The following is a 16281-nucleotide window of genomic DNA, read 5'->3' on the forward strand; positions in this document are numbered from 1 at the left end:
GACTAAAAACATCGATGCACGAGCTGAAACGACGTTCACTGCTTAGCGCCAAAGCAAGAGTCCAGTATAATTTCGGTTGTAGCTCCGTAACGGAATCAAAGTTTTGGATCATGATAACAAGTACGAAATTAACGTAGCGTGTAATGTAATTTGAAGTGAACTTGTTTTTGCATTTTAGTGCCCCTCTGAGAGATGCTCCACTTCAATACTGCGTAGAAGTACTGCAAAAGACATTTTACTTAAGGGACTTTTTTTTAGTCTGTCGGTATGCAGAAATGACACGTTGCCTTTCGGCCTCGAGTAATCTTCGATCTCCAGGTTGCAGCATTTTTCGTTTGACTGTCAAGTCTCGACTTGCAGGTGTCTCCAGCAGCTTCTTGAGCAGCAGCTCCTTTTGAGTCTTAAAGGAAACATGCAGGAGAAACTGCTGCAGTTTACTTTTATGAAAAGCATACAGGAGGGGGGAGATTGTATAGCTCACCTTCTGTTCCTTGTGTGCCCCGCTGAATTGTGGTGGTTCATGGACCACTTCTCCGAATGCCACTCCATCTGTAACACACCTTATTCTGGAATTTACTGTGTAAAGTACTTTTAATGGCTTGCAAAGCTGTGTAAGAGCAGGAGCTTTGCGTGCCTTAAAAATATATTATGGCATTAGGGGAGGTGTGCAAATGCTTGAACATTTTGAATACTGTATAATAATTATACTGTAGTCATTTTTTGCGGATGCTATAGTGACGCCCTTAGGAACTCTGTGGTGCAGGATCAACGTACCGCGAAATAACGTGCCACAAAAAATTTTCCTCAAATGAATTCCCAAATTATTATGACCGAGAAATTAACTACTTATACAGTAGTACGTCTGAATATCATAGTTGTGTCACCAGTAGGAATGTTTTCCCACTACTCAGCATCAACCGCTGAGCAAGTGTACTACCCCTCTTAAGGGAGAAAGCTACTAAAAGTATAAATCAGTGATTCCCAAATAATGCCGCCCCACGTTTTATAAAAATACAGATGACCCCCACCCCGGTTTCTCACTTCACGGTGCCTGACGTCTTCCGATCTCAGCACATGAACGTTAGCTAAAACTATACACTGACATATTATTGGAGCTACATTCAGAACCGTAGTTCTCTGGGTCAAAAAAGTCTTGCACAACAGCATGCTTCGCTCACCGATAACACACGCGAAATGGTTTTCTTAGATTTTGGCATCTGCTCTAATTCGAGAAGACGCCACCAAGTGGTGCACCGTGAGGGCAGGGCGTCGTGTATGCCGCGATAGATGAGTGGACCTCATGACATAGCTTTTGGGACCTTGTGCACAAGTGAAAGCAGGCAGGAAAGCGAGGCTCTCTGATGCATCGAAAGCATCGTGTACCCCGCATGCAAGTGATTTTATGAGAAACATCCGGGTCTGCCGCCACGGGCTTCCTGGCAACGTAGAGTAGCTGGCACAGAGTGGCAGTTTTTTTTAACTTTGTGGGTTGCTTCGTGACCCCCCTCAGAACGTGTCACAACCCCCCCCCCCCCCTGGTGTCGTGAACCACAGTTTGGGAACCACCGGTATAAATCATGATAAAGCAGAATCAAAATGTGTCAACTCGACCTAACGCTAGGGAATTGCTAGGTCATTTTGAGATCCAGATGTCCCTGAAGACGCGGAGCCTGAGGACCAGTTTTGTAGATTTGAAATACTGAATTTGATTTAAATCCACATAAGAGGTAATGCAGATTTGATTTGGATTTAATCACATTTTTAAAGAGGGATTTAAACTGAATTCCTTTTCTTCAGAAAGATTTCGACTGAGTCATGCTTTCGCAGAGGGATTTGGATTGAATTCATTTGCTGCAGACAGAACTGGGCTCCAGCTGAAGCACACCTTACACGTGGAGCTAAACCGTGTTACCTTGATCTATGCTAAAAACAACACAACATATTGATAGTCCAAAAGGTTCGGCCCTGGTTTTCTCAACCCTAATAACTAGAGCTGTACGAATAGCAAAATTTCCATCGCGAATAGTTTGCGAATATTTCAACTGCACTGTGAATGAAATCGGAATAATTTCTTTAGACAGCGAATCAAATTTGAATAATCAGAAAAGGTCAAATTATAATAATTTTAAATACCTCATGGAGAAATATTTTGTGGCGTTGTGTTCATTCGATGATGTTCTGCTCCAAACTTGTGAGCCTTTTATCGTGAGAGAAGTGTCCCTCTGTGTTGTGTATAGTAGACAGCATTAGTGGGATGAAGTGATGTGGTGAGAATTCCATGCAGCCTGCTTTGTGTGCATCCCTGTGTACATTGTGAAGTTCCTGTACTTTTTTTTAGAAACTGCACATATTTCCATCTGTTACTGAGCATAACTCTGAAAGTTGGGAGTAACTTACTGGAACATGCAGCGCCCAGAGTACAGTGTTGACCATGAGTTATAGACCATTGACAAATTATTGTAAACCTGTAAAGCGGGCTTGACCTAACACTCGAGTGTAATGAGGTGAAGCTGACTTGCAGAATAGAGCTGTACACCAAAGGAACAATGACAGTGACGTGAAGCTGCTTCACCTAACTCTTGGGTGTAATGAGGCGAAGCCCACTTGCAGAATGGCAATAGCGATATTTTGCTTTCGTACTATTAGAAAAATATTCGAAAATTTGGAACACTGATAATAAATATCATTAGAATAGCTTCAGATATTCTTTTCATATTCAAAATTTCGAATATTCGCACAGCTCTACTAGTAACTGCACCAGATGTACAGCTGTGATGTAATTGATAGGTCAATCCTTTCTTCATCTTTTTGCCTTACCACTTGCGTTCAATTTGCTCAGAGCCTTCGAACGATGCATTGCACCAAAGCCCTAGAAAAAAATGCCCTATGACCTGCACTGTAGCACCGAAGAGAAAGCTTGCAGAATTGATGTTTGAGAAAAGAGAAAAGTTTTGGACAGGTAAATGGAGCATTTGGAGAATCTACTGCAGCATAATAGGTATGAAACAGAAGCCATTCTTAAGGATAATAAGCTGTGTTCTATAGGAATATACTCATGTCTCGCTTATCTGGAGTTCAGATAACCGGAAAACTTGTTATCCGGACTACATACTACGGGAAGCGAACCTGCTACCGTTGGATTTTGTCTCAGCTATCTGGAATTTGTTACCCGTATCCGGAGTGAGAGTATGGGGACCAATGTTCCAGAACCTACGTCATTCAAATTCGATTATCGGGAAATATATCAACGGCCTCTGTCCCTGGCATGTGCTGTGTTCGCATTGTTCCGGAAAAGGGTCACATCTCAGCGGGGAATTCCGTACTGCTCGACTCCCGTTTCTTAACAGGTCACTCCCCTTTGGTGCGTATGGGCACATGGTAGAGATGGTAGACGATAAGCGGAAGAGGTGCCCTGTATCCACCAGGCGTAAGAAATCCACATGTGTACATCATTGTCCAGGCAGTCTGAAAGCATCGCCCCTCTCTCTTGGCCCACGCCAAAGGCATTTGCATCTACCATTACAGTCATCACTCCTATTAGACAACCTAGCTACTAGGTAGCGTTCCACCACTGGAGTGGAAAACCTAACCACTTCATCGTCAAAATATAATTGTTGTTGTTGGAAAAAGACCAAAACGTGTACGGAACCAACTTTCTGGGAGATTACCCTTCTTTCAACAGCAGGGTGATGCAGCGGGTGCCGTGGCTGTTACCAAAATTCTGTCACACACGAGCCTACTAATTTCCATTTCTGGAGCTATAAAGAGGTCTCCCAAAGTTTTCGGGTTCCCCCGGGAGTTCGTTTGGTTCAGCTATCCAGAAATTTGTTATCCAGAATAAAAGGGACAACTCCAGAAGTGTCTGGATAATCGAGACATGACTGAACACATAGCAGTCACTTTCACAAGTACATGGTGAAGTAACTGATTTGAAGCTGAAATCTGACAGTGCCTCGATTAAACATACAGGATGTTTCATTTAACTCGAACCCCACCTTAAAAAAATAACGGCTCATTGCATCACAACGAAACCAACTGCATGGTATTACTAGTACCCTAAAGTGTTTCAGAATATTTTTGTACTGCAATTAATTAATTAATTAATTAGTGGAAATTAATTTTGTAACTTTCTAGTTACGAGGATTACAACGAAGATGTCAATTGTGAAGGTGTAGGCGCTGCCATGAGAAAACAAATCCAGTGTCTCGCAACACTCTAGCTCTAACGACTCGTTTTTTCCCGGGTCTGCAGAAATGTGCCCGGACTTCCGAAACTTCGACGGTGCATGTTTCCGTCACGCCAAAAGAGCGCTCGATCGCAGCGCCCTCCCACGTCCACGTGACAAAAAAGGAGATATGCGATCCATTCCACCTACTACACTCTTATCTATCATCCTTGCATGGTGTCATATCTGCTAGACAATCAGAGGGTGCAGTGACGATGACAACGTGGCGCTTTGTCTTTTTATTGTTTGTTTGATTCCCTCCTGTTTTTTCGCTGTGACGGAACTGAAAGTACGGGACAAGGAATGTTATCTTTCAACCGAAGCACCTTGATTCTTTGTTCACTTTCGTCTCCGTACACGCACTCCTTGTTGGGTGCTCTGCGGGTCAAGTAATGGCCTATTCCAACGAAGAAAGAGCTGACATGGTGCTGGCCCTAGGTGCTCCACAGTGCAATAAGAAAAAGGCAGTGAAGATTTTTCAGATGTGGCTTCCTGGCAGGAGACCAAGCTCTGCGACGACCGTTTGTCAGTACGAGACGCTAAAAGAATTTGGCAAGTTTTCCTGAAAGCAACGTAGGTCATCAACACCTTCAGACGACTTTCGAACCAACATCCTGGCGTTCTTTGAGCCCCTCTAGCCAACATCCGCGAGGCCAGCAGTCAGAGTGGCGTTCGGTTGTCGACGGCGAGGAGGGTAGCAAAAGAGGCCTGCCTCCATCCTTACCACATTTAACTGCATCAACAGCTGCAGCAAGGAGACTTCGAAAACCGGTTGCATTATGCCAACTGGCTTTTGCACACTGCCGATCTCAGGTGAACCTGCACAATGCTCATTATTGAAGTACCACCAATCCCCATTGGCTGCGCAAGTCCCATCATCAATACAAATGGTCCCTCAACGTCTGGTGCGGCATTTGCGACAGGACCCTCATTGTACCCATCTTCCTTGATGGGACATTGACCGCGGACAGATACCTAAACGAGGGCCCCGTGGAAGAGTTCTACGCCAACCTCCCACTCGCGCGATATGGCCAGCTGTGGTTTCAGCACAATGGCGCTCCCGCACACAGCTCCAGCCCAGCTCACGCCTATCTCGACCACGCATTTCCTAACCAGTGGGTGGGAAGGTTCGGACCAGTGCCATGGCCTGCCAGGTCCCCGGACCTTACGCCTCTGGATTTCTTCTTACGGGGATATGTGAAGGACCGCGTGTACGTCGAGGACACGACAACACCTGGTGCCCTCAAGGCGAAGATCGCTCAAGTTTGCCGTGAAATCCCCGAGGACATGTTGCGGAGGGCGACCGAGAACACAATCAGGAGATGCCGGTTTTGTGTGATGACGCACGGCGAACTCTTCGAGCACCTGCTCTGAATATCCATGTTATTGTTTCTGCTATTTTAGAATACATGTGCAAAATGCAGGCTCACGTTGTTCTATCTTAAAATAAGTTGTCATTAAAATAAGTGACACCAAAAAGAGGCAATTACTTTTATCTTGCTCTTTTCTGTTTTCCCTGTGCAGCACTTAGGGGAAGCATGATACCTGCTGGCTCTTCGCTGGAATAAAGCATTGCTTGTGCCACAAACCATTTTACAGAGAGTGGCTGTAGATGAGTAAATGCATAAACGTTAAAAGAGCGACTGAACAAATGCCACCCGCAACAGCTCTTCCTCGTGTCTTCTGGTTTGCTCGCTTTTTCTTTTCTTTTTTGTAAACACATGCTACAGGTTCAAGGTGCTTCCGTGGAAAGATAATCTCCCCTGTCGCATACTTTGAGTTGCTTCACGGCGAAAGAATGAAAAAAGAGGAAGAAATCAAACAAACAATAAAAAGACAAAGCACCGCGTTGTCATGGTCAGCATGCCTCCTGATAGTCTAGCAGATACGGCACCACGCAAGGGTGATAGAAAAGTGTGTAGGCGGAATGGATCGCATATCTCCTTTTTCGTCAAGTGGACGTGGGAGGGCTCTGCGATGGAGCGCTCTTTTGGCGTGATGGAAACATGCACCGTCCAAGTTTCGGAAGTCCGGGCACATTTCTGCAGACCCGGGAAAAAACGAGTCGTTAGAGCTAGAGTGTTGCGAGACACTGGATTTGTTTTCTCATGGCAGCGCCTACAACTTCACAATTGACACCTTCGTTGTAATCCTTGTAACTAGAAAGTTATAAAATTAATTTCCACTAATTAATTAATTAATTGCGGTACAAAAATACTCTGAAACATTTTAGGCTACTTTTAATACTATGCAGTTGGTTTCGTTGTGATGCAATGAGCCGTTATTTTTTTAAGGTGGGGTTCGAGTTAAATGAAACACCCTGTATAATACTAAACCAATGCAGCTAGGTGGGGTAATTGGTGCTGATTCATACTGTAACACTGTAACCTACTGTAACACCAAATAAACTACACAAGAGGAATCTTGTGTCTTGGGGTTTTGCAAACTTATTCTGTGAAGGAAGGACAAACTGATGGTCTGCCGTACATAAGACATATTACCTTTGAGGTGAGCGAACTCTGAAGGTGTGGGAATTTTTCGCTTCTTCTCCCTGAGCCTCTTCTCACGAGCCCGTCGCTTCCTGTGAACACATTGTCAGTGTTAGGATATCAACTGAATATTCAACGTGGGTCCTTGTTTGTTGGAGGCATCACTGAGAAGCTGCTTGAGTGTAACCCTTCTATACAGGGTGTCCCAGCTAACTGCGAACATATTTTAAAAAATATAAATATAACACTTTTTCCAAGATGAAATCAGTTGCAATATAGCATATGCTGAAGGGCACTCCCTAGCAGGGCATTAGCAAAGTCCAAAGGCAATGTCTTAATTAACTTTCATTAATTAACTTTTTAATTATAAAAGCTACAAAGTTGTCCCAATGAGAACATCTGTTCCTTTTGGTCACCTGATATCGTAGCCGTTTTCTGAACAAAAATCCGTTCGATAGATCGCCCGCAAAAAATTTGTGAAGGAACGCAATTGTTTTCTTTATTTTGTTCATTGCGTTTCTTAGAAGACGCGTCTTTCCTTCACCCCCAATGTGAGAGGGAGAAAGAGCACACTATCGCCTCTCGCATCCTGGAAAAAGATTAAAAGGAAACAGAAAATGCAACCCAACATAAGGACAGTTCCGATAGAGTCACCCGATACATTTGTTTTTGTTTTGTTTCCGCAAGTTAAAGCTCATCTTCGACGCGTGAGGCGGCACTGTGCTCCTTCCCCCTCTCATGTTAAGGATGAAGGAAATACGCGTCTCCGAAGATGCACAATGAACAAAATAAAGAAAAAAATGGCGTTCCTTCACTAATTTTTTGCGGGCGATCTATCGAACGGATTTTTGTTCTGAAAATGGCTAAGATATCAGGTGACCGAAAGGAACAGATGTTCTCATTGGGACAACTTTGTTGCTTTTATAATTAAGAAGTTAATAAATGAAAGTTAATTAAGACATTGCTTTTGGACTTTGCTAATGCCCTCCTAAGGAGTGCCCTTTTTTTTTTTTCTTTAGCATATGCTATATTGCAATTGATTTCATCTTGGTAAAAGGGTCATATATATATTTTTTAATATGTTCGCAGTTTTCTGGGACACCTTGTGTATGCCACATATATTACGGTAGAATGTCATGCAAACTATGGCAATAGTATTCGTTACACACAACTAGACTCCTGTGCGCAATCGTGTGTATTTACCCCTCCTTCTATGGCAATCGCCAGAAGTATTATAAATAAATAAATAAATAAGTAAGAGTGAAGGTCAACTTATCTGTTTTTCAGTATTATTGCCACACTGGCATATAAATAATAGTCAAAAAGAAAAAAAAACTGGGACAGTATTGTAATTTATTGGCTTGGCACAGAATAGTAAGGAACAGGAAATGCAGGTTAATCCCCTTGCCAAATATTCAGACAAACTCGGCACAGTGTTATTTACCTTATCCCCTTACTTCATGTAGAGGTTCAATTGCTCAAGGTAGGTTGTCACTGAACAGCAGCTATCACTTTTTTCTACAGTATTAAAGGAGCTATAGATTTCTTATAATAATTCTCATTATGCCGAGTTCCTTCCATTATTCGAGCAACATCCAAGTAATACACAGCAATAGCAATTTGGTACACACATTATGAGACAGAAACCTAGTTGAGTCTGTCACTGTCATTATGTGTCGAATCTTGCACATTCAGCTCCCTTGGACCACATTCTTCCATGAGCAGTAATTAAACGGATCCTGCCCATTTGACTTCACTACTATCTTCACCAACCACTTGCATAGCATTGAGCTTTGTTGCGGGAGTGTGTTGGCGAAGAAGATCGATATGCATCTTCACCAGATGCTACACAGATAGCTCAATGAAGATGCTAGTGAGGGAAAACCTAATTAATGCTTGTGGGAAAAACTGACAGCCCGCAGGAGCTGGATGTCCGACGATGATGATGGCAGAGTCAACAAGACCTGCGACACAATTGCCTGGCAGAACAAAAACCGGAAGCTACTGAGAGGCATGTCAAAGACCTAGCCACAAAATTTAATTGCAATAATTGGCTGCAAATTCAAATGAAATGTTTTCTATGGCAACACTGATCATCATATGAAACTGAGTAACATTTTCCTTTAGCTTTGGTGTAGGTTGGTTTAGGTCCCGATTATCGCTTTAACATATTCTCCCTTTTGTACTTGTGCACTGCTCCCAACACTTTCTCTGGATGAGGAACACACTCTGGAAATCATCCTGCTTCACAGGTCCTGCAACAAATTTTCTATATCTTCCCTTATCTGAATCAACGACCTATCAGTGTTGATTTCAACTTCAAGAACAGGAATAAGTGTCTTGTGTTTTCCGGTTTTATGTTGTTTGAAAATCAAGTTTGGGGGGGGGATCAGATTTTATTGTAGGAGCTGTAAATGAGGGTAAAATTGGGTGGAAAAGCAGATCTTCATGCTCCTTATATTTTAGGTTACAGCCATGCTGAGTGTGCAGTGCTTAGCATTCTGCAGTGCATGTACTGGAGGCTGAATTGACACTTTGTCAAGTTAGTCTTTGGAGTTTTTCAGGTTTTACCCCAAGTGATGATATGCAAATCAAGGTTTAAAATGAAATCAATGGTCTATATCGGGGGAGTTGTTGCATGTTTAGTACTGCAGCGCAGCAAAACAGCGACAACAGTGTTAGACGGAGGAGACTGTACACCTGCAGGCAAAATGCAAGCAAAACACCCGCAGGTTTAAAAAAGGTTTTACAGGGTTTAACCATAATATGCTGAACTCTAGGAATAAGTCAACAGGAGTCAGACCTAGGGAGCAAGGTGGTTGGGGGACCACTGGTGTCTGGTGCTTCACAAAAAATTTCAAAAAGAAAAAAAAAAAAGGAGAAAGAAAGAAAAATGTTGCATGAACTATGTAGTACTCCAAAGCATTATCTTGACAGCATGTTTCAAAGTGATGGCAGCTGTGTACAAGTATGAGAGGGGACTACTTTGAAGGAGACAAGTTTGGGTCGTTTTATTTTTGGAAATTCGCACATGGTACATCATGTGCACCACCGGAGAAATACATAAAAGAACGAGAGAAAGGCAACTCACTCGCGTTTCCTCGATCCGTAGTCTGGGTCGCTTCCTTGCGCGTTGACTACTACTTTTCCCGTACTGTCGTGACGGATGTCCACGTCAAACTTCTGCTCGATAGCAGCCTCCCCAAAAGCCTTTGTTGCAAAGCTGTTGATGCGCTGAATGAACTGGCGATCCGTCTCGTACCGTTGCTGCTGCACAACATCGGGGAGGGGCTTCAGTGGTCGAGTCATGCCTGGCTGCTCGACCTCTTTCTTGCACTGTCTCACTGTCACAGAATGTGCCGAGTTGTGACATTCACATAATTGCTGTCACATATCAAGCTGGTCACTTCTAATGTACACTAGTAGTCTTAAAGGACCACTGAGGTGACCCCCCCCAATTTTTTTTCGCTTTTCGGTGCGGAATGTTCTCCAATTTATAAAATGAGTTCCTGCGAAAGAACAACGCGCGCAGCTGACCAACACAGTGAGCACGAGGGCTCTATTCTGCACACCTTTGAAAAATCGCAGAACGAGAGGACGTCGTGACGTATGCTACTCCCCTCACGTGACTAGTGGCGTACGGTGACACAGCTCAAGCATGTATACGTGGCACTTGAGCTGCGGAGAAAAAACAAGGAAACAAGGAATGGAGCATAATGTAAAAACCCCCGAGACTAGGGAACACGAAGGGACAGACCAGTTAGTCCAGTCCACTTAGTCCAGTTAGTCGAGTTAGTTAGTTAGTTGTGTTCGTGTTCCCTAGTATCGGGGTTTTTACATTATGCATCATCTTCACCAGCTCGCTTGCTTCTTAGCCATTTTTTCAAGGAACGGAGCTTTACCACGCCACGAGAACATTGTGTCGGATGCCAGCGGCTGCTTTCTCAGACAGTTTTTTGTAAATTCGATAGCACAGCTATAACGCATCGCAGAACGAAAATATTTTGCATGGTGACCCCTGCTGAAGCAACTTGACAGACGAGGCGAGGATTTCGAGCGATGCTAAATGTCACCTCATTGCTCCTTTAACCTTATCAAAGGGATAGTAGAGTGAAATACAACCACCACGTTTTATCCTCTACCACAGAGAACTCAGCCTTCTGATGAGACACACAAGCCATATGTCTCAGTTCTTCATATTTTGCACATTAATGAATTTCAAAGATTGATAGCCCCTGATTGCAGCGTCCGCCGATGTCCTTCGCGGGAGGCTGTTAAGGGCATCCTGGATAGCAGGCGTTAACGTAATGCATTTGAGACAAATTACTAATTATGTACTTGTGGTGTATTGATATAACAGGCCACAAGATGGCTCCAGGTAGACAGGGTGTGACTCGAGTAAGGTGAGACTGCGCAGAAATCTCAATCTCGATGCGAGAAATCTCAAGAACCTGGGTGCCTGTCGTCTGCTTCCATGTACCCATTTGAAACAGGAGCTCAAAAAGCAGCACGGAGCTTCACTCTCTCGGGTGCGCGAGTGGTGCGTTAACTGATTAGAGTCTGAAACGCTCGTGTCCCGGGGCGTCTACTTAACACACCCAATGTGAACACATACACTCTAAATGTAAGCACATACAAAAAAGTAGAGAGTGTCTCATGGGTATGTCGGTTTCCAGCTGCTCGAAACCAAACCAGTAACAATATAACAGTGCTGTTAAACCTCTTTTGAAGATTGCAATGATATTGGGCAGTTCAGCTTAATCAGCTATAACGGATAGATGCCTAGTGGCTTTGTAACGGGCTGTGGCATTGTGCCACCTTGCCTGCTAGGAAGAAATTAACTCTTGGACAGTAGTCCTATTTTAGAATATCAGTTCCCCTTTTCACCCATTTTCTCGTGTTGTCCTTAAATTCTCTTGTACTCATGTTGTCATGAAGCGGGCACATGCCAGTTATCCACAGTCCCCTCTGTTTGTTTTGACCGCCATAGCCGTTCCATGGTTTCACAGTATGCGGCGGCATTAGTTGTTGTGCCTGGAAGCACGAAGTGAACAAGCAGAATGCCACACCTGTCCCAGAAAACAGTGGCCATCAGTTTCTTCATTGAAACTGAAGTTCTGAACTTGTGTTGTTTTGGACATTGCGTATGACGCCAATGCAGTGATTGTTGTTTGGATTCAGGCATGTGGTGGAAGACCCATGTTTCGCCCCCTGTGACTATTGAGTCCAGAAATTGGTCACCTTCCGCATGTAGTGCGAGAGGAAGGCCAGCGCGTAACTCATCCTCTTCGTTTTGTGCTCGTCGGTCAGCATCTTTGGCACCCACCTTGCGCACAACTTCTTAAACCCTGATTCCTCAGTTGCGGCTTCATGAATCGCCGTCTTGGACACTTCGGGAACCAGTTCGTGCAATTTCCTTATCGTTACATGCCTATTCGAATGAATTTCATCTTCAATTTTGAGAAGAACATTATTAGTGAGAACAGACGACCTTCCGCTTCTTTTTCCATCATGGACATCAGTTCTTCCTTCCGAGAATTGACGGCACTGCTTCGCCACATTGTGCCTATTCATAACGTCACTGTAAACTGCACAAATCTCTCCATGAATGTCTGCTGGTGTTTTGCCTCTTGCATACAGATGGTGTTGGTGTATTACGGATCACCCCTCACATTTGGCAGGATTCTCGATCAGCACAGACATTTTCAAAGCCTCATACCTGCCAAAGTGGTGGCGGAGAACTGCAAGCCAGAGAGGGAAGCACAGTGTTCAAGGATTACAGCAGTGCTGCCAAATCTCTGCTGGCTTCGTTACTTAGCTGCTGGCAAGCACTGTATCCTTGTTGTGTATCACCCAGTTGTGTGTCCTCATTTCCACACCCTTGAGCCGTGATTCCCTAAATGTCGCCTGGGAATGCCTTTTGTGCCAAGTGCTGACCCTGCCACTGTGGTCATTCATATACATAACATGCTTTGAGTTCTTCGCTTTCGCGTTAAACCTGATTTTTCACGACAGTTCCCCCCGAACAAGTTTTCAAGAATCCGGGTAAAACCCCATATCTACCTGACTTCAACTTGTTGTTCTAGGTAAACTGTTAGAAAATCAGCAACGAGAGCTATTTCTGACAACCCTTCTGTCCTCCTTTTATAGTCCCCTCCTGCAGGAGTCAAAGACGAGCTTTTATGGAACTTAGGCAAGTGTTTGAATCCCGCGGCCATTCACTGCCCCAGTTCCGAGCGGAAATATAAAGATTCTTGTTTCTTGTCCCAGTGTCACAGCACTGGCTTGTTTCATATGCCTTTCATTTCACCCGAAAATTCCCTGATGACTTATCAAACAGAGATGGTAACACCCGATTTCTCCCCATATTCTTGTGTGCAAATAGCACCAGATTTTTCCCTCCCAAATTTGAAAAATCATAGAACCCGAAAATGAAGAACCCTAATTATGCTAGTGTCGTGACAGCTTTCACTCATACCTCATCGGTCACATACTTGATGTCGCCGGAGGATTGTGGGACTTTCGGCATTTACCTTCTGGAAACGTTTGCCGCCATTTAGGAAGGCTTTGGAAGGCTTTTAGGAAGGAGGGAATTTTTTTCAATTGAACTTTGAAAATTGCCAAGCGCACCTCACTTTTTTTATACAGAACTATGAAGTCCTCCACGGATAACCACAGGCCCAACAAAAACTATGCACAGTATCACAACAAAAATAGACTAAAAAAATTAGTAAAAACACGGCTTTAGCCCTGCCTGCTTGATTGTCGCAAAGAAGAGTGCATGTAGGTTGCGGGGAGAGGAGGAAGTGTTCCCGTCTCTTGTTTTACCTTTCATCCCCCCGCTTTGACCTTGATGCTGATGATAACCGACTTATCACAAAGAAAACAAAACAACCGTCTTACAACAAAGAAGGCAAAACAAATGAAAGCGGGGACACTTCTTCCTCTAGACACACATTTCGTGCGCGCTTCTTTGCGAAAATCAAGCAGGCGCGGCTAAAGCGTATTTCTTATAAATTTTCTTCTACTATTTCTGTTGCGATACTGTGCATAGTTTTTGTTGGATCTGCGGTTATCCGTGGAGGACTTCATCTTTCTGTAAAATAAAAAGTGAGGTTCGCTGTGCAATCTTCAAAGTTCAATTGAAAAACAGAAAAAAACATAAATTTCTCGCAATTAAAAATTGTCCAAAGCCATCCTCAATGATGGCAAAAGTTTCCAGAAAGTAACTGCCGAAGGTCCCACAATCCTCCGGCGAGTACTACGTCACCAGTTAGAATTTTTTATCACATTAGGTGAAACACCCTGTATTCTGGATGTTTGTAACTTGACGTTAGACCTGAAGAAGTGCAGCCTTCTGCACGAAAGTCTTGTCTCATTAAAATTTAGATGCTCTCAACCGTCTTGTTTCTGTTGTAATATGGTAAGCCCTCGGTAATTTGACCCCCATCAATTCGGAAATTCGGATGACTCGTGTGGTCCCAACAGATGTCTGTACAAGTCTATGCTAAGAAACACTCGTTAATTCAGAAGCTGTCGCGCTTCCACCGCATGATTCGGAGGGTGCAACATCGCGACGAACCAATGCAAACAGTGTGTGCCCCAATCCAGAACAATCACCTGGACAAAGAAGGCAAGGTGTGGTGCCACTCTGCAACTAAGAAGAACGCCAAGCTGCCATGTCGACTCTGTAGCCAACTCCAAAGAAATCGCGAACTGCTTTCGCCTTTGCAGTTTTACGTGATCTAAGAATTCTGCCTTATGGTACACAACTGCCGTTCCCGTGGCCTCCTGCCTTCTTTAGCGCAACTTGAAGACTACATTGCAATTGACGATGCTGTTGCTGGCAGTTTGACTGAAGATGAAATTGTGGACAATGTCCTTGCAACTGCTGAGAAGACTATCGTCGGACGACGAATGTGAGGAGCCGCTGCCGCGGCAGAAAAACTTGTGGTTTCGGATGATTTCTCCTGGAGTGCTTTTGGTGGTGCAAGTGCGGTGGAGCACCTAACCATGCTCCAATAACTTCTAATAGCGCAAATGAGCTTGCAAAAGCGAACTACTATACTCTGACAGTTCGTCTTAAATAAAAGTGTCTCCATAATTACATGCTTTGTTATGTGGTTCATTCAATAATTCGACATTTTGATAATTCGAACATTTTCGTGAGTTTCGTGATATCCGAATTAACGGGGTTTTACTGCGTATAAGTGGTTAATTTTGTGGTCTTAATACTTTGTGAATTCACATGGCAGGATGTTTTGTGAGGTGTGTTCTGTGCGGTTATGTCGTGGTGATTACGTGAGTTGGAAATTCTAGGTGCTTCTGCAACACCAACGTAAAACCATACCCCTCCTTGGGAAAGTTGATGTCGACGATCGAACATACATTCTCAAGGTGAGAACGATGGTGGAATGACGTAATAATACGCATGTGATGGTAGTAGTGCCATTATAAATTAATTCTCAGTTCAATCTCGTTCATTGCAAATTCCAACATTTTTGTCATTGTTACCAACAGGTATTTTCTGGAACTTATTGCTAAAAGATCCAGGAATTTCTGAACAGTACTCCTAAAGTATTTTACAGTACGAGAGCCTCTCCTCTGCCTACCTTCGATTTGGTTATTTGGTTTACGTTTCTTGCGTAGTGCCACCTTGACAGCATTCTGCTTGGGGCCAAACAGTTCAGTGAAAGAGCGTGGCACTTCCTGCTCCAAAGACTTGGGTGGCCGGTTTGCTCGACGGCTGCAGCAAAGACAGGAAACTTAGTCCTAACTGTACCCTAGAGCATGTCAATCGCTTTCTCTCACAATAAATATGTGCACAGTACATAGACAGCATCATGTAAGCTGCACTATCATAAAGCATAGACTAAGATGAGAGCAGTTGTAGATAAGATAAGTGAATGTGCCTTTAACAACGGCAATGGATTAGCGTTGGATTTAAACGTGTGGTACACTCTTCCCTGTCTACTGAACTGTTGTTGGCACTTAAAGAATTTCAGTAATAGAGAATCCTGAATCAAATAGCACACTGACAAGCGCACCTCCAACAGTGCGTAAAATGGTAGCCAATCTAAGAAGAGGAGTGGTGAATTTGTGGTGCCCCCAAAGAGAAGCAAGATGGATTAATGAGGTTCGCACGTCCCTTGTGGACGACAACATGTTGTACCGTGACACCAAACTGATACATCCTCGGCCAGGTTTGAACCCAAAACCTTGGAATCAGCAGACCAGAAGCCGCGATTAAAGAATTGCAGGACGAAAGGCGTTTTGCCTCTCCGTAAGTCAGTTCACTTGCTATGTCGGCAGCTATAACTTTCAAGTGCGGGTCCACTGTGCCGATCGGACTACTTACTCTTCTTTCACAGTTCCTTTGAAAAGTGGATCTACTGACTTCAGCTTTTTGTGTCGCGTGCTTTTAGGTATTCTCCGTCCCATGTTCCTTGAAGTTCCTAAAACAAGAAGCAAAAGCGATCAAAGCAGTCAAAGTTTGACTCGCGAACTCCCAACCAACTCAAACAAAACCACGTGGTGCGCCGGAAATTCGCTTTCACACGACGAGGC

The 16281-nt window shown here is 43.9% G+C and overlaps 1 protein-coding gene across 1 annotated transcript; it reads right to left on the reverse strand.

Moving 5' to 3' along the window:
• Positions 1-219: 219 nt before the first annotated feature.
• Positions 220-16269, reverse strand: LOC135391569 (coiled-coil domain-containing protein 137-like). The gene is made up of 6 exons (XM_064621863.1): positions 16073-16269; positions 15327-15460; positions 9806-10058; positions 6727-6806; positions 482-549; positions 220-400 (listed from the first exon to the last, which is right to left on the reverse strand). Exons 1-6 carry the CDS (start codon positions 16153-16155, stop codon positions 236-238), a joined length of 783 nt encoding a protein of 260 aa, XP_064477933.1. The 5' UTR covers positions 16156-16269; the 3' UTR covers positions 220-235.
• Between the last annotated feature and the right edge of the window lie 12 nt (positions 16270-16281).

This window comes from Ornithodoros turicata, chromosome 4 (genome assembly GCF_037126465.1).
Source record: "Ornithodoros turicata isolate Travis chromosome 4, ASM3712646v1, whole genome shotgun sequence".
NCBI classification, from domain to species: domain Eukaryota; kingdom Metazoa; phylum Arthropoda; class Arachnida; order Ixodida; family Argasidae; genus Ornithodoros; species Ornithodoros turicata.

Coding starts and splice junctions, on each gene's coding strand:
- LOC135391569 (XM_064621863.1), bottom strand. CDS start 16,155: ATGGGACGGAGAATACCTAAAAGCACGCGACACAAAAAGCTGAAGTCA. Junction 6,807..9,805: donor TACGGATCGAGGAAACGCGA/GTGAGTTGCCTT, acceptor ATGTGTTCACAG/GAAGCGACGGGCTCGTGAGA. Junction 401..481: donor GGGCACACAAGGAACAGAAG/GTGAGCTATACA, acceptor GTTTCCTTTAAG/ACTCAAAAGGAGCTGCTGCT.